At 58.1% G+C, this 24,283-nt stretch overlaps 2 protein-coding genes across 9 annotated transcripts in view; both read left to right on the forward strand.

The window, feature by feature from the left end:
- The window catches only part of NF2 (NF2, moesin-ezrin-radixin like (MERLIN) tumor suppressor), a 50,934-nt gene extending 41,981 nt beyond the window's left edge, over positions 1-8,953 (forward strand). For 4 of the 8 annotated variants that reach the window (XM_071762655.1, XM_071762653.1, XM_071762657.1 and 1 more), the window contains one exon: positions 7,730-8,953. Coding sequence is in view for 4 of the 8 variants with exons in the window: in XM_071762653.1 (XP_071618754.1) it covers positions 7,730-7,780 (51 nt within the window). In the remaining 4 variants the exon portion in view is untranslated. Of the gene's footprint in view, positions 1-5,095; positions 5,145-7,729 lie in introns of all 8 variants that reach the window. The other 4 variants (XM_071762654.1, XM_071762660.1, XR_011729592.1 and 1 more) reach the window with 3 other exon arrangements.
- Positions 8,954-14,468: 5,515 nt separating this feature from the next.
- CABP7 (calcium binding protein 7) lies at positions 14,469-23,691 on the forward strand. Its single transcript, XM_071763116.1, has 5 exons — positions 14,469-15,183; positions 18,996-19,139; positions 20,902-21,014; positions 21,648-21,801; positions 23,251-23,691. The coding sequence occupies exons 1-5, from the start codon at positions 15,075-15,077 to the stop codon at positions 23,376-23,378; spliced, it is 648 nt and encodes a 215-aa protein (XP_071619217.1). The 5' UTR covers positions 14,469-15,074; the 3' UTR covers positions 23,379-23,691.
- Positions 23,692-24,283: the final 592 nt, after the last annotated feature.

A 24,283-nucleotide genomic window follows, 5' to 3' on the forward strand; every position in this document is an offset into this window, starting at 1 on the left:
TCCTGCTCCAGCCACCCCTCCAGCACTCCTTACACACTGGGTGCTGTGCTGGTGACACTGCCACCCAGCCCTGTCCCCACCATGGACCCCTGCAGTGTGTGGTACAGACCCCCTGCCCAGATCTCACCCCCCACAGCCTCTCTGCCTTCCTCTCTGCCCCTCATCTGTGCTGGGAAACATCTTTCTTGGCAGAAGTTGAGTTGGCAGTGTGGAGGGGGAAGGGGGGAGTGGAGGCAGAGATGCTTAAATAATTAAACACTCCTGGTTCTGCTGTGCTGGCAGTGGCTGGGAAGCTGTTGGAGGTGCAGGGTGGCCTTTGAAGATTCCTTTAATGAAGTAAATCAAGATCTTCTCCCTCGTTTGCTGGGGAGAGAAATGGGGGATTTTAAAAAAACAAACAAACAAACAAAACCTCATTCAACTCTTTGCTGCCAAAACTGTCAGAACGTGCTTAAAAATGAAAAAACAAACCAAGAAAAAAACCCACGAAGCTCCTGCTTGGAGGGGAGCAGCAGGTGGAGGTGTTGTCAGCTCCTGCCTGCTGGGGGATGAGCAGGGGAATGCAGAGCAGAGGGGTGAGGGCTGCAGCTGAGGATGCTCCAGGGACACTGCTGTGGGTCACCTGGGGGGGGGACACCACTCCTGCTTCTTTCTCTCTCCCCTGCCTCCTCCAGCAGTGACTCCTGCTCTGGGAATGCCACATCAGTGACTCCTGCTCTGGGAATGCCACATCAGTGCTTTCCAGAGCCTGCTTTACCTCCCGGGATTTGCCCTGTGCAGGGAGCATCGGCTCCTCCTTGGGGAGGAGGAGTTGGGGGAAGGGGTTTTTTGGCTCTTTCCTCAGCGTGGTTCTTGCACACCCTCAAGGTTTAGGGAGTTTTGCAGTGCTCAGGGCAGCCCCGGAGCTGGCACAGGCAGGGAGCAATGGTGGTAAAAACCTTTGAGAAAAGTTTTTCTTAAAAAGTTCTTTTGGAGGCTTGGAGAGCCCTGGGCCCAGACTGCTGACCCCAGAGTCACTTCCCAGCACCTCTGGAGCTCTATAGCAGAGGCAGGAGGATGCTTTAGATGCAGATTTCTCCTCAGCTGGTAGCCAGAAGGGATCAGCAGAGGTTTGGGCCATTCTTGAACGGGCCAATTCTTCCAGGACCTCAGGCAGTGCTGTAAATCACTCCCATGTAGGGTGTTGTGCTGGCTGGGTGCCTCAGGAAGGCTAGGGGTGTCCCCAAGCCAGACTTCTATCCTTTCTAAGCATTCCTTAGGGAAGAGGGAGGACACAGCTAAATTTTAAGGGGTCAAGGACACCTTGGGGCAGGTGTTGGATGTCTCTCTGGGGCAGGCTGGTTGTGGTTGAAACTTCCTGGCCTGGCCTGAGTGGCCTTGAGCAGGTCCGTGGCAAGGGGAAATTGGGGCAAAATCCACCTGAGGAGGTGAAATGAAACCCTGGCAGTTTGTGAACAGCCTCATCCAGCAGCAGGGAGAGATTGTGTGCCTGGGAGGAGCCCCCACCATTAAATCAGATGCACAGCAGGAGCTCTGCTGTGACCCCTGGGTTTTGTTGCCTGCCTTTGAAGACGCCTGCTAAGTTTTTCATGTTTAATTACGTGGTTAACATGCTAATCCTTTTTTATGAGCTCTGTGGGCACAGCACAAGCACCTCATCTGGAAGCTGTTTCCCTTCTCCATGGTGCTCTCTGCTGTCTCCAGCTGGCTCGGCTTCGGGAGGCTTTGCCACTGTGGTTGGAGATGATAAAAAAAAAACAAAAACCAAACCAAACCACTTCTTCCTCGCACCCTCCACTGTAGGAAAGCTCCCAGGACAGGCTGCTGCTCTGAAACACAATTGGGTCTTCAGTTCCTCTTGCTTTCCTCTTGCACAGTCATGCTTATTTACTGTGATTTAAGCCCTTTGAAGTATCCAGGCAAGGAGCAAATCTCCACTGCCTGCTCCCAGACAAGTGGCTTTGTCCTTGAGCAGTGCCCTGCTCCTTCCAGGGATGGGCTTGGCCTTCCCCTCGGGGTTCTCCCTGCAGCAAGGCTTTTCCTTGGACTCTGGGGCTGCCTCATCCTTCTCCTGGTGCCCCTGGGAATTGGTGTTGGATAGTGGAGGTGGATCCTGGTGCATCGTGCCCTGTGGGATGAGGCAATGAGCAGCTCCTTGGCTGCCAGGCTCAAAGGGATGAGCTGTGGGATGTCTTCATGCCCTGCATCTTGGGACAGGCTGTGGTCTGGACAGAGGACATTGGTGATTTAGGGATGGGCACTGCCACCTGAGTCTCTCAGGACATGGCTACAAAGCTGCTGGGCCACCATCCAATGTCTTGAGGCTGCTTAATCATCCTGAGAGATTTTGAGGAGGCTGGAACTGGGGCAGGAGGCTTCTCTGCCTGTTTTTCAGCTCTGCTGGCTAGCATCCTGCTGAGGCTCACTGAAACGTGTCCCTTGAGGACTCCCAACAAATCTTTTGGGGTATCTTTGCCCTCTCTTGAGTTCTTCCTTCCTCACCTCTCCCTTTCTGGGCCCTGCAGACCACCTCCCTATGAAAGGAAGAGCACATCCTCTGCTGTGCTCCAAGGATTTCCTGAGGGAAACGGAGGACCACAGGCATTTTGAGGAAGGAGGACGTTGTTGTGCCTCTGGAGCTTCACCCTGCAGAGGGAAGGGAAGCAGCAAAACTTCTCTGGGGTCTCTTTGCCCTCTCTTGAGTTCTTCCTTCCTCACCTCTCCTTTTCTGGGCCCTGCAGACCACCTCCCCATGAAAGGAAGAGCACATCCTCTGCTGTGCTCCAAGGATTTCCTGAGGGAAACGGGGAGGACCACAGGCATTTTGAGGAAGGAGGACGTTGTTGTGCCTCTGGAGCTTCACCCTGCAGAGGGAAGGGAAGCAGCACAACTTCTCTGGGAGAAGTGATGCCATGTGGAGCTACAGGCAGGCTGGGTCCTTGCCTTTCTCAGGGGATACTGTGACAGCCCAGCCAGGGCCCCGAGGTGGTGCTGGCAGCCCGGTGGAGAACTGCAGCGTTGCCGTGGTGTTGCTGAGCAATCCCTTCCCCGGGGAGAGGGGGAAGGCTCCGTGCTGCAGAGCGGGCACAGCACCAGCCAGGGAGGGATTTCCCAGGAGCTCTGCACCCCTCTGTCCCAGCCCTGCAGGACCTGCGAGGGGAGAGAGAAGAGAGAGAAAAGCCCTGATGGGATGCAGGGAGATAACCCGGGGAGCAGAGCACCGCTAGGCACAAATATTCCGAGGGGGAGGTAGATCCCAGGTGGGTTTTGCCCACACATCCCCATCTGTCCCAGGCCACGTTCCTCTTCTTCTTGCCCTGCTTCTTCCTGGGAGCTGGGAAGTGAAACTCCCCGACAGCTAAAGTGGGACACGGCAGCCTCCTTTTCCTTGTTTACAAGGAGGGAAAAAGGAAACGTCACCCCGGTGGGTTATTTTTGTGGGAGGCTTTTGAAAAGCCCGTTGCCTTCAACTGGAGCATCGTCATCGGGCTTTTGAAAAAGCACTCATCAAAAGCACCGGGGGCCGGGGGGGAAAAGTTGTGCTGAGAGGAGGGAATAAACGGCAGCGTGGGAGTGAAAGAGAAACGGCGAGGTGGGGACTGGAAAGGAGGGGGAGGGAGAAACGGGGGAGGTTTTGGGTTTCAGGAGTCTAGGTGGGAATTGAAATGCCTACCTGGCTGGCTGGGGGAAGGGATGGAGAGTGATGTTCAGGGGAGCGAGGGGGAATAAAGAGGATTTCTTGGGTGCAAGGAGGGGGAGATGGGTTGGCAGGGATGGAGGATCCCCCATCCCCAGCATCATGGGGGGGCAAGAGGATGGCTCACCCTCCCCTCCAGCCCGGCCGGGCTGCAGGAGAAACAAGCAAACAGCAACTGAGAAATGTGAAGCTTTACTCCCAGGGAGGATGGGAGAAGGTTGATGTGATCTGGGGGGGAGTTTCTCTGGCTCTGGTTTGCCCCAGCAGTTACATCCCAAGGACTTACTGGGTTGCTTTCGTTGGTTTTTTGGGTTTTTTTTTTTTCTGAGATCCAACCAGTCCAGCAGCCCTGGGTGATAGCAGAGCTCAGAGGAACCCCCAGCACAGGAATGCAGGGAGTGGGACTCTTCCCTGGCTCATATCTTGATTCGTTGGAGCTCTGCTCACTTAATTGCACTCCCTCTCTTTTCTCTCCCCCTTTAAATTTTCTTCGACTGCTGTGGTTGTGCAGCGTGGAGCCCACCCTCCCTCCTGCAGGAAGGAGATTATCATAATACTGCTTGTAAATCAATTTTTTCCCCCCTTTCTCCACACTGACGAGAATGTAACCGGTTGTTAATCACCCTGCCTGGCCTGCCCGCTGTTAGGGGAGGGGGAGATAGGTTTAATTCTCCTTGCCTGGCCGGGCAGAGGGGTGCTAGGCAGTGCAAAGGACTTGGAGGAGGTGCTGGAGGCCACTTCAGGGCTTTTCCCTCTGGGGATGGTGGGGAGCATGGCCATGCTCTCCTCCCCCCTGGTGCAGAAAAGAGCAAAAGCAGTTGCTCCCTGCCTGAGGGAATGGGATTTCCCTGCCATGAGCTGACTGGGGCTCAGTGGGGTTTGCAGCTGAAAGGAGAGGGAAGAGGGGGTTGGCTGCAGGGCTCCCCCCAGCACTGCCACCCACCCCATGGGGCTGGATGGGGTGAGGCAGGATGGGGATGGGAACAAGGATCAGGCTGGGAGTGAGAGTCACTCTGCCTGTGATTGCTCAGCAGAGGGAAAATCAACAATAAAAGAAGGTAAAAAAGATAAGGGGGGGGGGGGAGTTTTCCTTCCTGGCACAGCAGAGCATTGGTGGTGGAGCATCAGTGAGCAAAAGAACAATCCAAATGTCCTCCCTGTTTCTTTTTCTGTTTATTTGTGCCCCTGCCTGATGTGAGAAGGCAGCTGTCTGGGAGCTGCCAGGCAGCACTATTCCCACTGCAGCCCTATTCCCAGTGCTGGAGATCTTCCTGGAAGTGTCTTTGCCCCCAGGGTGAGGGAGACAGAGGTCTTGGCCATAACCCAACTCCTGCAGATGGGAAGTGGGGCAACTCTGCTCTTGTCCTGTTCCTGTGGCTCTTTTCTCTGTTCCTTCAGGTTACTGGGGACAGGGACAGAAGAACACTTCTATCAAGGGAGGAATTCTGTAAACAGGGAGGAACTCTCCTGCCTGAGCACTGCAGGAATCAGAGGGTGATGAGAGCCTCAGGGGGTGCTCGGGTGGTGGGAGTGGAGGTGCTGCTCCATGGTTGGAATCCCTGGGGTCTTCTCCTTTCCCATGGCAAAAATTCTGGCTGTTGCTTGTGCCACTGAGCAGAAAGGCATAACCCCCCTGAGAAATTCAGCACCCACACCTTTTCTGTAGCACCCCAGCTCATCAAAACCCATCTTTGCTCCCTGGGCTGCTCCTCCCGTGCCTCAGTTTCCCTGCATAGGTGAAGTTAAATATATATATACATATATATATGTATATATATATATATAAAGCCACGTGGAGCATCTCAGGGAGGCTGTGAAGGTCACAGCTGAAAGCTCCTGGTGGAAGAGCAGGGCTGCAGCTCTGCCTTCTCCTTGTGCCTGTGCTGCCCTCGGAGCTTTGCCTCCTCCTGCTTCCCTGGCACTGGAGCAGTTCTGGAAGGTGCAGGTTTGGGTGCAGAAGCTGCTGCCCCAGGTGGACTTAAAGGTGCCCCAGATGGGGCTTTGAGGTGCCCCAGGAGCACAGGGAGCTTCTTGGAGCCGAAGGCAGGATGGAAACAGTTTAATCTCCCTGCTTAGCCTGGGGGAAAACATTTTCCCCCGGCAGGGCTGTTGCTGTCTCCTCTCGTTTCTGGGAGCACTGGGATTGCCCGGGATTTGGGGGAAAAGGGGAGGGGGAGGGGGGGGAACGGGACAGCTCCTCCTCTTGCTGTGCTGTAATGGAGCAGCACCAGGAGCCCCCAGGGGCTGGGGAAGTGGTGGTGGGGTGGTCTTCTTCACCTTCCAGCAGGGGTGGTGGCCAGTGGCAAAGCTGGCAGGTGAATGTTCCTCCCCTGGGGGGGTTCTGACCTCTCGGGATTTCCAGGGGAAACAGGAAAGCCAAGGTGCCCCACGTGGGGTTGTGATGGAGGGAGGGGTTCAGATCAGCCTCACCTACCCCTCTCCAACCCCATCACCCACCCTCCCACCCTCCATTCCCTGACAGGGCCCCATCCTTGCCCTCTGGCAGTGGGAGGCAGCAGCCCTGCTCAGGGGGGACACACACCATGTCCCTCACCCTTTCTACCCCCCCTTCCCTGTCCTGTGTTCCTGCCAGGCATGCACAGGAGATTCCCAGGTGGGGAAGCCAAAGCAAAGCCCCTGTTGGGGCCACCAGTGGGACTGGGAGCAGGCTGGGGCTGCCCACTCCTTTTTTATCCCTTCTCCAGCCTTGAAAGAGAGGGAAGAGTTTCCCGAGGCTCTGCAGAGCCCCATCCCATCTCCATCCAGCTCTGGTGGGGATGCTCAGGCAGAGGAGAACCAGCCCTGGCCCAGGAGATGCTGCCAGGGAAGGGCATTAAAGCCCCTGCAGACATTTCCTCTGCAATACAGGTTTTTTTGTTTTGGTTTGGGTTGGTTTTTTTTTTTTTTTTCGACTGGTATTAGAAGCTGTGAAGGAATTACCGAGGAGAGGCCGTGGCGGGCAGGGAGGCGGGGGGAAAAGCTCTTGGCAGCTCTGTCGCGGGGCTTAACTCCTTGCAACGTGATCCCAGGATCCCTGCTTCAGCAAAAGCAGCCTGGGAATGAGCCCTGGGCTGTCCTCCCGCTGCTTTGCCAAACGCTGTCGGGGATTCAGCAGCTGCTCGGGAGGCAGCACTTCTCCCACCGCCCTCCTTTTTTTTTTTTTTTTTTTTTTTTTTTTGGGGTGGTGGTGGTGTAAAAACTGGAATTTCTTCCACCTCGCTGAGGATGTTTCTTTCGTTTCCCGTTTGGCCCCTTAGGAAACGGCCTCACGGCTCCTCCCCGGGGGGGTTCTTTAGCAGCGAGCCTCAGCACTGCTGCTAAAAGCTCTGTTGGGTCAGGTCTCCGAGTCCTGCGGAGCTTTGGCTCCGAGGATGGAATCCTGGAAGCGAAGGGCTCTCCAGCTCCATCTTCCTGCGGGATGGAGGGAGCGGATCCCGGGGCAGGGGGAAGGTGCTGGGACCACGCACGCTCATCCTTGCAGGGTGATGGGGTGGATGGGTTGGACACCGGGACAGGACAGGGTGTTCCCTAGCAGGTGATGGGCTGTGACACGTTCCCGGTGGCTTGGGGGAAGCTGTGGGTTTAGAGATGAGCGCGGTTCTCCCTCTCAGCTGACGGAAGCTGTTTCTCTCCCAGCTTCGCAGTGCGTGGCCCCTACCCCCAGGGTGAGGAGGGACAGGAGCATCCTGCAGCCCACCCCGTGGGACTGGCACCTCTGCTCTGGGCTCTGTGTGTCCCACAGCCACACTCCTTACTCGATGGGATTCCCTCCAGCCTTTCCCGGGCGACAGGAGGTGCCGGCATCGCTCCCCCCACACCCTCCCCCCCCCTCCTGCTCTTTGCCCATGGGCTGTGCATGGCACCCCTGCTCCTGCCTGCCCGGGGATTTGGGGGGGACATCGAGGCAGCAGCTCCCTCCTGCTCAGCCCGGCGCCCTCCCGGGGAGTGAATCCCTTCCCGGGTGCCATGTGGGAAAGAGGTGGGGGGTGTCACCCCCACCCCCTTTCACCCACCCCCTCTGCTCTCTTCCAGCTCACTCTCCAGAGCACCAAGTCCCGCGTGGCATTCTTCGAGGAGCTCTAGGAAGTGACCACAGCGCTCTACCCACCAGCCCCGGGTTCCCCCAGGACCACCGTGTCCCAAAAGGAGCTGGGAGGTCCAGGCATGGCCCCCCACCCCCTGGCCGCTGCCAGCCTCCCCACAGCGACAGCGTCCAGCCCGGCTGCCCGTGGACTCTGTGATGTTCTACACCTCAGCGACCCTTCCTCCTCCTCCCTTCTTTATTTTTCCCGTGATTTCTTCTTTTTTTTTTTTTTTTTCCTCGGGTAGTTTTGACCCTCCAGGTTCCCCCTCCCCCGGTGTTGTGTGTGTGTGTGTGTGTGTGTGTGTCCCCAGGCTGCCGGCGTGCTGAAGGGATCCCCAGCAGGGATGCCATCCCTCCGGCGCTGCCCGGAGCTCCATTAGAACCCAGAGCATGTTCCAGTGGAGTGCTGTAAATCAGGAGCCGTCTCGCCGGCTCTCCCAGCGCCTGCAGGACCTCAGCTTCTGGGGATTCGAGCTGCTGCTGCTGCCCTGGGGAGAGGAGACACGGGGAGGGGAGGGGGGGGGGAGATGGGGAGGAAGGTTTCCTCCTTTCTGGCAGGGATAAGGAGCAGAGCAGCTGCTGCCAACCAAATGCAATTGCCCTGCAAACTGTGAGAAACACAAGCAGCTCGAAGCTGGGGGGGCTTTTGCAGGGTGCCCAGGGTCCCACACCCCCTCAGGCAGCACAGGGACACCCTCCCAGCTTTTCCCATTCCCCTTGGGGATGCTGCCTTCCCGAGGCTGCCTGCTCCTGCCTGTCCTTCCACGGGTGCTTTTCCTGACAGCTCTGACTCCCCCCCCAGCAACAGCCGGGGGGGCAACGGTGATATCTTGACCTTTCCCTCCTGCCTTCATCCCAAATCCTGCCCTGAGCTCGGGGGAAACTTCCCATCACCCCGGAACGCTGCCTCGGGCATCCCCTTGGGACCCCCAGTTCCTCCCTCCCCAACCTTAGGTGACCCCCAGCCCCACTGGAGTGAGCTGGAGGCTCAGCCCCGGGGCTCAGCGTGTCCTGAACCCTTTTTATTTAATCCCACTCTGCCCCGATGGGTGCCCCGTGAGCAGCTGGGGGCTGGGGCTGCCACAGCCCCTTCCCCTGCACCGCCAGATTGGGGAGAAAAATTCCTTTTCTCGTTGGTTTTAATAAAAATTCAGCCCACTCAAAGAGAGGGAGCTGGGACTCGTTTGGTGTTTTGCTTTGGGAAAAAACCTCCTGAAGCTGCCGCAGGGCAGGTTTTCATGGGAAGCACGTCTGCAGCCTCGGGGTCCCTGGGGCAATTCCCTGCAGGATGGTGTCCCACTCCCCACGGTCCCTGCTCTCCCCATTCCCCTGGGGCTGCCCTGTGTCCCCCAGGAGGGGCTGAGTCCTGTGTTTGCCGTCCCTGGGGCTCTGCCTGGTGCTGCCTGCTCTCGGCATGCCCGGAATAAACAAATGACACGCTGCCTTGACCCTTTTTTTTTTTTTTTTTTAATTAATTACGGATTAATTAAAAGCTCCCCTTTGGGGACCCGGGGACCTGAGCTGGGACTGCCAGCGGGGTTTCACCAAACCCCTGTCGGTGTCATCAGCAAGGACCCAGCACAGGAGCTTCTCCCATCACCCCGGGGAGGATACAGGTGGGGCTTTTTTCCCTTTTTTCAGCCCAAAAGCAAAGGCAAAAGGGCTTTTCCCAGCTCAGGTTGCGGGGCAGCACCTCAGGGGGTTGCAGATTTGCTGCTCACAGCCTCGCAGCCCCGTGCCAGCGCTCCTGTCCGCCCTTCGCCTCCCCTTTCCACTCGCAGAGGAAATTTCCTTCTCATTTTTTCCTTTTTTTTTTTTTTTTTTTTTTTTTTTTTTTTTTTTTAGCAAAATTAAATTAATCTCTGCCGAGGCGGCGGCGGAGAGGGGAGTGGGCTGGTTCGAGATGACTTTGCCCAAGGAGAAAACCCCATCAGACGGCGCTTCTCCAGTCCCTCTCCCAACACCTTCCTCCAGCCACGGATTCTTGGGCAGGAAATCGAGAGGGTTTTTTTTTTTTTTTTTGCTCACCCAAAGCAGCGTTTCGGCAGTGATTCATTTCGGCAACGATTCTCCTGGCACTTCAGTGCCAGAGTTAGCTTCGGCTTGGGGAAGGGCTCACGCCGGTTGCTCAGATGTCCCTACCACAGTATTTCACTTTCCAACCATTAAATACTCTCCAAAAGAACCCAAACACACACACACAGAAAAAAAAAAAAAAAAAAAAAAAAAAAAAGGCAAAAAGAAAGAAACAAAACCCAACCAACCAGGACAAAACACAACAACCCAAAACCAAACCAAACCAAGCAAAAAAACCGAAAACAAACAAAAAAACCCCCCACCTCGGACCTGGGCTTTGGCCCCTCCCACCTCGGAGCTATATTTGGGAACCCAAATTAATTTGGGCTCTCAAAGCCTTTCCCATCCTCCCTCCCCACCAGCTGCCCGGAGCTTTGCCTGGCCTTTCCCCCAGCCGTGGGTAATTTGCTCCAAAATCCATCCCAGCACATCCCGGGGTGGGCAGCAGCTCCGGAAACCTGACCCCGGTTATCTCATCCAGGAGTGGGCAGGGGGAGCTGCAGCAGCCACACCTCCCCACCCCTCTCCATCCTCTCTCCCTCTCCATCCTTCCCCTTCCTTCTCCACCCCTCTCCATCCTTCTCCATCCCTCTCCATCCCTCTCCATCCCTCTCCACCCCTCTCCATCCCTCTCCATCCTTCTCCACCCCTCTCCATCCCTCTCCATCCCTCTCTGTCCCTCTCCACCCCTCTTCATCCCTCTCCATCCTTTTCCATCCTTCTCCACCCCTCTCCATCCTTCTCCATCCCTCTCTATCCCTCTTCATCCCTCTCCATCCTTTTCCATCCTTCTCCATCCCTCTCCATCCCTCTCCCTCTCCACCCCTCTTCATCCCTCTCCATCCTTTTCCATCCTTCTCCACCCTCTCCATCCATCCCCATCCCTCTCTATCTCTCCCCTCCTTCTCCATCTCTCTCCACCCCTCCCCATCCTCCATCCTCCTCTATCCTTCTCCATCCCACTCCACCCCCCTTCTATCCTTTTCCATCCCTCTTCATCCACCTCCATCTTTTACCATCCCTCTCCTTCCATCAAGAAGCAGCTCACGAAACCCCCAGCTGGCAGCGTGGCCCCAGGAGATCGATGCCTTTGCCACCTCCAAGGTGCCCGTGCCAGCAGGTGACTTTAAATTGTCACAAGGGCCACCCCAAACCATTCATGTCCTCTCCCTGCAGCTGGCATGGGTGACATTATATCCCAAAGGACACTGTGGTGTCCTGAGGGGAGTTATCCATGGGGTTGTCCTGGAGGATCCCATCTCTGTGAGCTTCCCCAGACTTCTGAGGGGTTCCCATTCCATCTCCAACCCCATCCTGTCTCATTCTATCTCCATCCCTTCCCATTCCCACCCCTGTGAGGGACTCCCATCCCATCCTCATCCACATTCCATCACCATCCCTATCCCATCCCATCTCCAACCTCATTCCCACCTCATCCCATTCGACCCCATCCTCATCCACCCCCCTTCCCATTCCTGCCAGGGGACAAACCTCGTCACAAGGACAGCAGGGAATTTCAACTGAGGGACGTGGCAGACACCAGCCTTGCAAACCTCTGGAAAAATGGAGCTGTCGGGATACAATCTGAGCAGGGAGCAAATCCAGCAGAGGAGCTGGGCAGGGGGACAGCAGGGAGTGAGGAGGACACCAGCACTGCCAGGGTGACTTGGTCATAAACCAGAAGAAGAGGAAATTAGGGATCAAGCAACCCATCCCTGTGCCTTTATCCCTTGGAATTCCTCCTCCTAATCTTCCTGAGAGAAATAAAGACATCAACAGCAGGAAGTGAACATGGGAGCAAGAGCTCTCAAGAGCCAAGGTGCCAAATGCCAGCCCTGGATGGTGATTCTCCCACCTTTTTAGTGGGATCAGCTAATTAGGTGCCACCCATGGAGGGATGAAGAGATGAGGGGAGAGGTGACAGGGACCTGCTGGCCTGAGTCCCTAAGGAATAAAGGGCAAATTGGGAAGAGGAACCACTGATAAAATAAGGAATTTGGGATTAGAATCTTTAATAGGAAAAAAAAATAATTAGGGGGAAAAAAGCAACCTTTGCAACATTCTGACCAAGTGGGGAACACGTGAATCACCTGGCTGTGCCTGGGATTTTTAAGCTGAAATCCAGGGGTTTAGGGACACTGCTGGCTCCACCCCATCATCTCTGTATGGGGTGATGGGCTGAGAGCTGAGGAAACTAATTCAGGGCTTCTGACCCCAAAACAACTTTGGGAACAGAAGCAAAGGGGCCACGGGGCAGACGAGGAGAGGTGATGGCACAGGTTGGAGCGCAGGAGGGGCCTTCATCCCCTCTTCATCCTCCTTCATGAGAAAGAGGATGGTAGAGCTGAGCATGGTGGGGGGCTCCCACCAGACTCAAGGGAAACTCCAAGGCTGCTCTGCTGCTGATCCCTAATGAGCAAAAAACCAAACAAGACTTCAAATGTAATTAAGCTGTTGTTTTATTCTCATTTTTTCCCCCTGTGCCTCTACATGCTCACGCCCTCCATCCCCAGGGATGAAGCAGCAGGAGCCAGGATGTGTTGGCTGCCACCTCCATCCACAGGGAAGGATGTTCCAGAGATCTCCCAGAGGAAATTGTGGGGAAAAGCCCAGAAATGTGCAAAATTATTCCTGCTGGGATTTTGGGTGGTGAGAAATTAATGAGTTTCCAGCCTGGGGCCTCTGGTGGGCAAAGGGAGAATTAATGGGGTGGGCAACTTGGTTAACACTGAGGAGCAAACTGATCTGCTAAGAAAAAAAAAAAAAAAAGGAGATTTTCAATTAGATTTCTTTGCCTTTTGGGGGGCTTCTTTCTCCCCCAGAACCCCTTCTTAATATCAGCATTTCCCCTCCCTCGGTGCTGAGCTCAACCACAGGATTAGACACCAGAGACACCCCATGGGGTGCTGCTCCTGGTGCCCCAACACCATCCCGAGCCCAGATGGAGGATGAAGTTTAAGAGGAGCTGGAAAAAGCGCCCCCATAAGCTGTGACATCCCGGGGGGACGGATCCTGCCCTGGGATTTCTCACCCCTGACCCCCCCAGCGTGGCCGCGGGGGCTTTGCTGCTGCCGGAGAAGGAAATTTTAATTTTTTTTAATTTTTTTTTTTTTTCCCCAGCTAAAAAATGGCTTAAAGGGGACCCCAGGTGGTTCAAATCCACCCCTGGCTGCACGGGAAGAGCTGCTGGAGGTGTCTGGGGGAGGACGAGGGGACCTGGGGGGGAAGGGTTCCCGTGGGAGCCCCCGCCCACCCGGCAGCGCTGCTCTCAGGGCTGAGCCGGGGGGCCCTGGGATCTTGGAGGCGGGGGTGGGAGGAGGGGGGGGATTGTAATGAAGGGGTTGAAGATTCAGGAACCCCATCCCCAAATTAAAAGGGTTCTTGTGACAGTCCCAACATGAGAAGCACTCTGGAGATGTCTGTGCCTCAGTTTCCCCACTACTCTCGATCGTCTTTGGGGGTGAGGGAAACACCTGTGAGGTTCCCCCCCAGCCCCTGCCCTTTCCCATCCCCTCACGGCTCTGGGGACAGATTCCCTTCTTTGTCCCCAACCCCTCCTCTCCTACCACGGCAGCCTCCCCCTCCTGCTGTGCCCAGGGAGATGCCACCAAGGCAGAGGGGACACTGTGACCCCGGGGTCTGCCGGGACCATCCCTACCCAGGAGGACAAGGCAGGTGGTGGCACTTGGGTGCAATGATGTCCCAAATGTCCCCTCCCCGGGTAGCAGGGTGCAGAAGGATGCCGTGGGGACAGGGATGTGGCGGGGATATGGCACAGTGGGGAGCCACCGCGGCGCGTAAGCCCAGCTGTGACTAATCAGGGAGAAATAAGGTGAAAAATGTCACCGGGGTAGGGGGGGGGGCGGGGAGACAAAAAACGCCCGGAGTGAAGCCCTCTGTCCCCACTTCTCTCCTCCGCAACACCCAGATATTGCCCCGGTGGCCCTGCCACCCCCCGCACCCTGGGGACCTGGGAGTGGGAGCTGCCCCAGCCCGGGATGCTGCAGGCAGGGATTTTGGAGTGACAGCAGCCTGGCCCGCCAAGGTTGGGGACTCCAGGGTGACAACTGCCCGGGCACGGGGTGCCATGTGCAGGGACCTCAGGGTGACAGCAGCCCTGGGGTGACATGTGAGGGGATCCTGGGGTGACAACTGCCCCGTCCCAAGCTGCCACAAGGCCCCACCATCGCCGACATCGGCACCGGGGCTGCCGTTCTCCACCCCCGGCTCCCTCGTCCCCCCCACTCCGTCCCGGTTCCCCTGAGGGCCCCCCGGAACCACCGGGTCAGGATCCTGCCCGGGACCCCCGGCTGGCTGTGGCAGCCCCTTTGCCGCAACTCCCCGCCCCCCAGGGGTGCGAAAGAAAAGGGGGAGGGGGGAAGGCACCACATCCCCCGCCTCCCTCCTTCCCCCTCCTCCCCCGCCCCCAGCCCCATTTTCCAGGCGGGACCATTCAAAACCCGCCCGGCCCCGCCGCTGCTCCCCGGATTCCGCCGCCGCTTCCCCGGGGCCGCGGCCGAGGATGCTCCGGCTGCCGGGGGAGGGGTGGGGGGAGCGTGTGCGCGGCGCCGGGGGCTGAGCCAGCGGCAGGGGGGGGGCTGAACCCCGGCTCTGCCCGGGACACTTGGTGGTGAGGAAGAAGAGGAAGAGGAAGAAGAAGAAGAAGAAGAGGCCGCCCTCGGCCTCGGCCCCGCCATGCCGGGCCCCACCGGGGAGGGAGGCCCAGGGGCAGCGGCCCCCCAGGGGCTGTGAGCAGCCCGGGGGGGCCCCGGAGCAGCATGGACGGTCCCGTGCCCGCCCTCCCCTTCGCTGCTGTCGCCGCCGCCGCAGCCGGGATTTAACCGGTGCCTGGATGCTGTCGGCTCCCGTTACCACTTCGGGAGGGCATGTGCCAGGGGGAAGAGGGTCCCCCCCAACCTCCTCCGGCCCGGACCCCCCCAGCGCCCTGACTCCCCGGTGAGGGGCTCCGCCGCCAGCCCCGTCCCACCGCCGGCCCCGGGGAGCGCCCGCCCTGGCCCTCCTCCAACCCCCCCCCCCCCTTCCCTGGCCGGTGGGTGCCGGGCGGGGGGCGGCGGGCACAGGGAACTTGGTGTGTTTTCTTTTTATTTTTTTGTTAGCCTACCCCAGTAACCGGCTGGGGCATCCCCACATCCCCCCTTTCCTACCCCTCCGAGGAGATTTGGGTTTAAACTTTGGCTTTTTTGCGGAGCCCCGAAGATGCCTTTCCACCCGGTGACGGCGGCTTTGATGTACCGGGGGATCTACACCGTCCCCAACATCCTCTCCGAGCAGCACCCGGTGGAGATCCCCGAGGATGAACTGGAGGGTGAGTGGGATGGGGGGGGGGGGGGGGAGGGTCGAGGGGGCCATCCCGGGGGTTGGGAGAGAAGGGGCTGGGGTGAGAACCCCCCCTCTGCCTCTGCCAAGGCGAGCGGGATGCGGATGGATGGAGCGAAGGAGGAGGAGGAAGGAACGCGTGGGAGATCCGGGCAGCGGGAGGGGGGTGGGAGGGGGGGTTGGGGGATCGGGTGGGGGTCCCGGCCCCCGTTGTGACACTATGAGACGGCAGGCAGCGAGAGGGGGGCTCGGGGCTGGACACCCTCGGGGTGTCGGGGCCACCCCCCCCCCCGCTGTCATAATATGACAGTGGCTGGCGGGGGGGGCTGTCAGCCGGGACACCCCACCGGGGCCACTGCAGACCCCCCCCTTCCACCTCCTCCGGTGCCATCGGCTCCTGACCGGGAGCAGCACCCTCCGGGGCTCTGCCCACCCCTGCGATGAGCGGAGCCAGTCTCAGAATGGCTTTTTTCACCCCAAAAGTTTGGCGGGGCGGCGGGACAGGCGCTGCTGGGGGTGGGTGTCCCGGAGAGGGTCAGGGGAGGGGGCGGTGGAAAAGGGGCAGCACCTGCCGCCCCCCGCACCCGTGGCTACTCCCAGCACCACCGGGGAAACTGAGGCACGGGGCGATCCCACGCTGTGCTTTCAGGAGGGGATGGGAACCCCTGGAGATGCCCTATGGGGAAACTGAGGCACAGAGCCCCAAGGCTGTGGAGGGGTGAGGGGGCTTCAGGGCCCGCCTGGGAACACCGGGAAGGGTGGGATGGGTGTGCAAGTGCATGTGCACAGCACTGCAGGTGTGTGAGCGTGCACTGAGTACAGCCCTGCTGCAGGGGCTGCGTGTACAGGGGTGTGAACGTGCACTCACACCCCCTTCCTACAGCCCCACCGCACCCCCTGCCTGTGTATGAAGCTTTCCCTGCCCTGTCCCTGGCTGCAGGGTGTCCATGTGGCACACACGAGCAGCACCACTGCAGCCTGAGCGTGCACGGGGCTGGCCTGGCTGGGGATCCAGAACAGGATGTGCTGGTGCTGCTGCAGAGAGCGGGGTGGGGGTGTCTGTGTGTGTGTGTGTGTGTGTGTGTGTGTGTGTGTGTGTGTGTGTCTGTGTGTGTGTGTGTCTGTGTGTGTCTGTGTGTCTGTGTGTGTCTGTGTGTGTGTGTGTCTGTGTGTGTTTGTCTGTGTGTTTGTCTGTGTGTGTGTCTGTGTGTGTCTGTGTGTGTCTGTCTGTGTGTGTGTCTGTGTGTTTGTCTGTCCGTGTGTCTGTGTGTGTGTGTGTGTCTGTGTGTGTCTGTGTCTGTGTGTGTCTGTGTCTGTGTGTGTCTGTGTCTGTGTGTGTCTGTGTCTGTGTGTGTCTGTGTCCGTGTGTCTGTGTCCGTGTGTCTGTGTGTGTGTGTCTGTGTGTGTGTGTCTGTCCGTGTGTCTGTCCGTGTGTCTGTGTCTGTGTGTGTCTGTGTGTGCGTGTGTCTGTCTGTGTGTGTGTCTGTGTGTGTGTGTCTGTGTGTGCATTTGTTTGCCTGTGGGTGCACAGCAACACCATGCAGGCAGCCTGGTTGTGCAAGTGCCCATGTGCAACACTGGTGTGGGTGCAAAGTGCTGAGGTGTGGGTGCACGCACAAGTCCAACGTGGCTGCAAGGTGTTTGCACAAGCAGAGATGGTGTCACTGCAAGGTGCTGCGGTGTGTGTGTGTGCACAGAAACAGCATCAGTGCAAGGTGTTGGGGTGTGTGCATGCACAAGCACATCGCTGCATAGTGTGCTCACACACGCGTGCACACACACAGTGCTGCTACAGCCTGGCTGTGTCCATGTGTGTGCAGGCATCAGAATATCACTGGTGCAAGGTGTGTGTGTGTGTGTGTGTGTGTGTGTGTGTGTGTGTGTGTGTGTGCACAAGTGCAGTGCTGCACAGGGTCAGTGTGTGTGCATGCTCCAGTCCAGCAACACTGCATCGGGGCTGTTGTGGTGTGTGTGTGTGTGTGTGTGTGTCTGTGCACACACAACTACCTCACTGCAAGGTGTCTGTGTGTGTGCACACAAATCCAGCATCAGTGCCAGGTGTTGTGTGTATGCACAAGCACAGCATCACTGCAAGGTGGCTCTGTGTGTGTGCATGCATAAATACAGCACCACTGCAAGGTGTTTGTGTACACGCAACCACAGCACCACTGCAAGGTGTTTGTGTGCTCACAGAAACGGCATCAGTGTGAGGTGCCTGTGTATGTGCACGCACAACTGCCTCACTGCAAGGTGTCTGTGTGTGTGTGCATGCACGGATCCAGCATCACTGCAAGGTGGCTCTGTGTGTGTGTGTGCGTGTGTGCACACGCAGATCCAGCATCTCTGCACGCTCTGTGTGTGTGTGCACAAGCACAGCATCACTGCAAGGAGCTACTGTGTGTGCATGCACGGGAACAGCCTGGGGGCAAGGTGCTGGGGTGTGTGCATGCACAACCACCTCACTGCAAGCTGTTCCTGTGCGTGCATGCACGGGTGCAACACTACTGCAAGGAGGTTCTCTGTGTGTGTGTGTGTCAGTGTGAGGTGCCTGTGCACACACAAGCAGAGGTTCTGTGTGTGTGCATGTGCACCACTGCAAGGTGTCTGTGTGCTTACGTTCAGAAACACAGCACCAGTGCACGAGCACAGCATCACTGCAGGGTGTGTGCACGCCCAGGCTCGCTGCTACATGTGCGTGTGCATCCCTGTGCATCCGTGTTCCTGTGTGTGCACTCACTGCCTTGTGGCACCCCACCTGGGCCTGCTGCAGCACCCAGGGGCCCTGGGGGAGCCTTTGGGTCCCCCCCCAGCCCCCCACTGCATCCCCACTCTGTGGGATCAGTGGTTCCAGCCCCAAGGTGACCCTGCTGGGTGCCCTGCTGGGGGGTGGGGGCTCTGCTCTCACCCTCCCTCTAAATTTTTTTGGTGTTTGTGCCCCCCCCCCCCCCATCCTCCCTTTGGGGCTCTGGGGCTTGGCTGGGGAGATTTAGGGGGATCTGGTTGGGGGACCCCAGCTTGACCACTGTGTCCTTGCTTGTGTGTCCCCCCCTGAGCTGGGTGTCAAGGAGCAGTCTGGGCTGACCCCCCCCCGCAAAGGGGGAATTTGGGGTGCTGGGGGGAGCCAGAAGCACACCCACCCTCCCAGGCAGGGGCAATGGTCACGGGGAAGCTTTCCCCATCAGTGGAAGCTCCCCCAAAGCCCCTCGGAAAGTGTCACCCAGGGGCCACCATCCAGGCAGGGAGGTCCCCGAGCCCAGGCTGGTTTTTCCCTAAACCCGACATTCTCAGCCCTCTTCTCCCCCAAAAGGAGCAGAGCTGTGAGCACAGCAGGAGGTGGGATGAAGCCGATGGGTTTTTTGGGTGGGTGAGAGCCCCCCGTGCCACAGTTTCCCCTCCGAGCTCACCACAGCCTCTCCCTGCACCCCCATCCCACCCTCCCCAGAGTTCCTTTTGAAGCAGAAGCCCCAAATCCTCCCACTTTCTCCCCATGTTGGGTGCAGGAAACCAGAGGCTCTCCCAGATGGGTCCCACAGCACCCTGAGGGTCTTCCCCAAGCCCCAGCACCCCACCAGAGGACGTTTTTGAGGCAGGGTGCTCTTGGGGTTTTTTTTTTTTTTTGCCTGTGGGAGGCTTGACGGTGCCTTTCCTGCTGTGCCTCAGTTTCCCCTAAGGACAGGGTCGGTGGCTGATTAAGGTCCCAGTGGGGGGGCCGTGGCTGCGGGCAGGTGACTGGACTGACCCCTCCTTGTGACTGGACTGACCCCTCCTTGTGACTGGACTGACCCCTCCTTGTCCCCTCAGAGATCCGTGAAGCCTTCAAGGTGTTTGACCGGGATGGCAACGGGTTCATCTCCAAGCAGGAGCTGGGGACAGCCATGCGCTCCCTGGGCTACATGCCCAACGAGGTGGAGCTGGAGGTCATCATCCAACGCCTTGACATGGATGGTAGGACCTTGGGATGGGGACAGGGACAACCAGGGGACCCCCCCGCACCCCCCAATGCCCCCGCCCTGCTTTGGGGAAGCACCCTCTTTGCCCCCTTTCCACCCTGCTGGCTGGTGCCTCATCCATCATCATCCTCTCTGTCATCATCTCCATCATCATCATCATCATCTCCATCATCATCTCCATCATCATCTCCATCATCATCTTCTCCATTGTCTCCATCTCCATCATCTCCATCATCATCTTCATCATCATCTCCATCATCATCTCCATCATCATCTCCATCATCATCTCCATCATCATCTTCATCATCATCTTCTCCATTGTCTCCATCTCTACATCATCTCCATCATCATCATCATCTCCATCATCATCATCACCATCATCATCACCATCATCATCTCCATCATCATCTCCATCATCATCACCATCATCATCACCATCATCATCACCATCATCATCACCATCATCATCACCATCATCATCACCATCATCATCTCCATCATCATCTCCATCATCTCCATTGTCTCCATCTCCATCATCATCTCCACCACCATCACCTCCATCACCCTTTGGGAGGATTTAACACTCCAGGCCATGAAGGTCAGCAGACATCTCAGGATAGGGTGGTTGGGGTCAGGTCCTGCCCCCAACTCCAGAACCTGCCCCCTGGTCATGTCCTCAGCACCCAGTGCTCACCAGTCTCCAGGCCCTGCTGCCACCCCCCATCCTGTCCTTGTCACCCCAACATTCACCAGGATCTTAAAGCTCATTAATTTATTGGCTTCTCCCCCCCCTTCCCAACCCTTTCCAGGGGTTTCCCACCCCCCCCACTCTCTTCATTACCCATGGGTGGAGACAACCCCGACACCAGCACCCTCTGCAGCCTGAGGATATGACCCCCCCTGCAGCTCCCCAGCCCTTCCCAGCTCCCCAGGGCCATGGCCACCACAGGGGGTCCCCAACAGGCATCGGGGGCCCAGCTGGAATTGGGGTTCCAGGTGGTGCATGGGGCCCTGGATGGGCTTGAGGGTCTCCAGATGGCATTGGAGGTCCCCAGCTAACACTGGGGGTCTCCAGTTGGCACTCAAGTGGCACCGAGGACCCCAGCTGATGTTGGGGTCCCCAGGCTTTGTTGGAGATCCCCACCCAATGTTGGGGTCCCTGGTTGGCTTTGGGTGTCCCTAAGCAGCACTGAGGCATTGGGGGTTCCCTAGGGGTTTGGGGGTCCCACAGCTGGCACTGGGGACCCCATCCACTCATGGTCACTCGTGGGGACCCCTAACTTGGCTGGAGGTGCCCAGATGGTGTTAGGGTCCCCAGATGGTTTTGGGGGTTCCTGACCAACCATGTGGTCCTGGTTGGTACTGGGGGTTCCCAACCTGCTTGGGGGTCCCTGGATGGTGAAGTCCAAGGTCCAGGTGGTGCTCTGGGCCATTGTGGGTGACTCCTGGGTGGAGTGGGGGGACTCTCTGAGCCCCCCAAGTGCTGTGCCCAGGATCAGGGTCCCCCCAGGCTGCCCCAGAGCAGAGTGTCCCCAGCACTGCCTGGTTCAGGAGTGAGGGCACCCCAAAAAACACCAAGGCTTGGAGCAGGTCCCCTCGGGGGTACCTCTGGGCAGCAACAAGCCCGGGCAGAGTGTCCCCAACCAACACACATCTCCATGGGGACCCTTCCTGGGGGGGGAGGGGAGGAGGGGGGGTGTCACACACATCCCCCAGGCCCGGGAACAGGGGGTGACAACCAGCTCTGTGTCCCCCAGGTGATGGGCAGGTGGACTTTGAGGAGTTTGTGACGTTACTGGGACCCAGGCTGTCCAACTCCAGTGTCCCAGAGAAGTTCAATGGCACCAACTTCGATGCTGTCTTCTGGAAGGTAGGGACCCCCCCGGCCCCCCCTGAGCACCAGAGTGGCTTGGGGTGAGGGTCAGGTTTAGGGTGGGGGGTTGGGGTTGAGGTTAGGGTCAGGGTTAGGATTAGGGTCAGGGCTGGAGTTGGGGTGAGGGTGAAGATCAGGGTCAGGGTGAAGGTCGAGGTCAGGAGCAGGGTTGGGGTCGGAGCTGGGGGTGGGGTTTAGGATTAGGATGATAGTCAGGGCTAGATTTAGGGTCCAGGTCAGGGGCAGGGGCAGGGTTGATGTAAGGGTTGGGGTCACCTAGGGTCAAAGTTCAGTTCAGGATCAGGGTTAGGGTCAGGTTTAGGGTGGGGGTTGAGCTCAGGCTCCAGGTTAGGGTTGGTGAAAAGTTTTGGTTTGGAGTCAGGGGCAGGACTAGGGTTGGGGTCAGGGCCACCCCAGCCTGAGGTTTTTCTGTCCATGCCTGGGTAAGGGGTGGGTGATGGCAGGAGCACCCAGCGGGTGCCCTTCTTGGGAGCCAGCAACACCACTCAGCCGGGGCTTGGCCGGACACCAACCCTTTCCCCACCAAAGCCAGAGGGGGACCCATCCCTAAAGGCCCTACCAAGGGTGCTGGGGGCCCCCTGGCCATGGTGGTCACCCCCCTGCCCACAGTGTGACCTGCAGAAGCTGACGGTGGATGAGCTGAAGCGGCTGCTGTACGAGACCTTCTGTGAGCACCTCTCCATGAAGGACATCGAGAACATCATCATGACAGAGGAGGAGAGCCACATGGGCACTGCTGAGGAGTGCCCCGTCGATGTGGAGAGTGAGTCCTGAGCCTTCCATCCAGGCCATTCCCAAATTCCCCAGCCCTGACGCCACGGGGATGGTCCTGGGTCGCGGGGTGGGGGCGGATGTTCTGAACCCTTCCTTGGTTTCCCAGAGCTGGGAGGGTGATGAAGGGACTTGAGCACCTCTGCTGTGAGACTGAGAGCCCTGGAGAAAAGAAGGCTGAGAGGGGATCTCAGGAATGTCCCTCAATGTCTGAGGGGTGGGGGGCAAGAGGAAGGGGCCAATCTCTTCCCAGTGGTGCCCAGTAACAGGCCAAGGGATACTGGGCTGAAGGAAGAACATGGGAAGTTCCAGCTCAACCTGAGGAGAAACTTCCTGACTGGGAGGGTGAGGGAGCCCTGGCCCAGGCTGCCCAGAGAGGTTCTGGAGTCTCCTTCTCTGGAGCCTTTCCAACCCCCCCTGGATGTGTTCCTGGGTGCCCTGCCCTGGGGGATCCTGCTGGGGCAGGGGGTTGGATGGGATGAGCTCCAGAGGTCCCTCCCAACCCCCGACATTCTCGGATTCCCTGATGCCTGCAGCTCTCCCAGGAGGTGATGTGGTCACATCCCATGGGAGGAGCTGTGTCAGGTGGGGGTTGCTGATGAAGATTTTTTTGGGGGGGAGGTTGAGCTTTCTTCCAGCACCGTGCTCTGGTGGGTGTCTGGGAGGGGTTTTTTTCTGCCCTGTTTTCTCCTCTTTGTTTGGTTTGCAGGAGCTCGGAGCAGTTTGCAAAATTGTCTTTGGGCTTCAGGTGTCACTTTAGTGCTGGGCTGGGGAGCTGCCAGCCTGTCCTGGCTCTCCTGCCCACCAGCTTTCTTCATCTCTTTTTCTTCTTCATTTTCTTCCTGGGTTTGGGTTTGGGTTTGATGGCCAGGAAATGTGGCAGGCAGTGAGATGGAGCCTCTCAGGTCAGGGTAAGGAGGTCCTGGACCTCTAAACCAGTTGGAGTTCAGCTGTCAGAAGCTGCCACTGGGATGCAGATGGTCCTTTTAAGTACCAAGGCATGGAGTGAGCTCATGAGATAAAGTGAAATAAAGGCAGCACAGGAGGAGCAGATATCAGTGGGACAAGAGGGCATGGACTAAAGAATTTTTTCCTAATATCCAACCCAAACCTCCCCTGGCAGAGCTTCAGCTCTGCCAGGGGAGGTTTGGGTTGGATATTAGGAAAGAATTCTTTGCAGAGAGGGTGCTCAGGCATTGGAATGGGCTGCCCAGGGAAGGGGTGGATTCTCCATCCCTGGAGATATTTCAAAAGAGCCTGGATGTGGCACTCAGTGCCATGGGCTGGGAACCACGGGGGGAGTGGAGCAAGGGTTGGACTTGATGAGCTCTGAGCTCCCTTCCAACTCAGCCCATTCTAGGATTCTATGATTCTACCTCCAAAGGTCCTTCCCAAGCTCTGCCATCCTCTGATTCCCTGCTGTCTCCCCCTCTGCCCCCAGCCTGTTCCAGCCAGCAGATCCGTCAGACCTGCGTGCGCAAGAGCCTGATCTGCGCCTTCGCCATCGCCTTCATCATCAGCGTGATGCTCATCGCTGCCAACCAGGTCCTGCGCAGTGGCATGAAGTAACGGGGACCCCCCGACCCCCCCGGACACCCCCAGGGACAGAAAAACTCTCTCTCCATACACACAACCCGGGGGAATCACAGCCCGACCCCTGCGATGGAGACCAACCCGAGGAAGGGTTGAGGCGGGGGGCGCGCACACACAGGACCTCGTGTCCCCATCCCGGGGTAATGGGGTGGCAGGAGGTGGGAATTTGGGGGAAAAACACCCCCCCTGCCTCCCCCCACGGGCGCCCCCACCCCAAAAATCAACCTGCCCGAAACAGTAAGTGCATGTAATGTGCATGGAGCCCCGTGTGCTGCCTCCTCCCCATGCTGGGGGGGTTACTGTGTGTGTGTGTGTGTGTGTGTGTGGTGTCCCCACGGTGTGGGATCCGTTTGGGTCCGGCTGTCCTTGTGTCTGTAGCTCCATAGTTATGATCCAAACCCGACCCAACCCCCTGAGCAATACACCTGAGACAGTTTCCAGGCTGAGCTGGAGGCCTTTGCATGGACTTGGCTGCCAAGGGCTGGATTTCACACCCCCCCACACACACCCCCACCCCCTCCTCTCCCCTTCCACACCCCTCCCCTCCCCAAAAACCCTGCACCGTGCCTCAGTTTCCCCACCCGCCCCAGTGGAGGGGGAAACGCCGCTGACCTCCTGCTTGATGCACTTTGAGCCAAACCCCCCCCACCCCTGGGAAAAGCTGGGGGGGCCCCCAAGCCCACAGGGGCCAGGTCACCCCCCTGCACCCCCCCGAGCCTCCCCAGCCTGTATGTAGCACCCACCTGGGCACCAGGTTTGGATTTGGGGCCGTTTCTCATTCTTTGGAGTCATCTGAGGGGGGGGGGGGGGGGGATTTGTTTTTGGGTTTGTTGAGGTTTTGGTTTTTTTGTTGGTTTTTGTTTTGTTTTTAAGCTTTTTGT

The sequence above is a fragment of the Heliangelus exortis genome, chromosome 19 (assembly GCF_036169615.1).
Source record: "Heliangelus exortis chromosome 19, bHelExo1.hap1, whole genome shotgun sequence".
Classification (NCBI taxonomy): Eukaryota; Metazoa; Chordata; class Aves; order Apodiformes; family Trochilidae; genus Heliangelus; species Heliangelus exortis.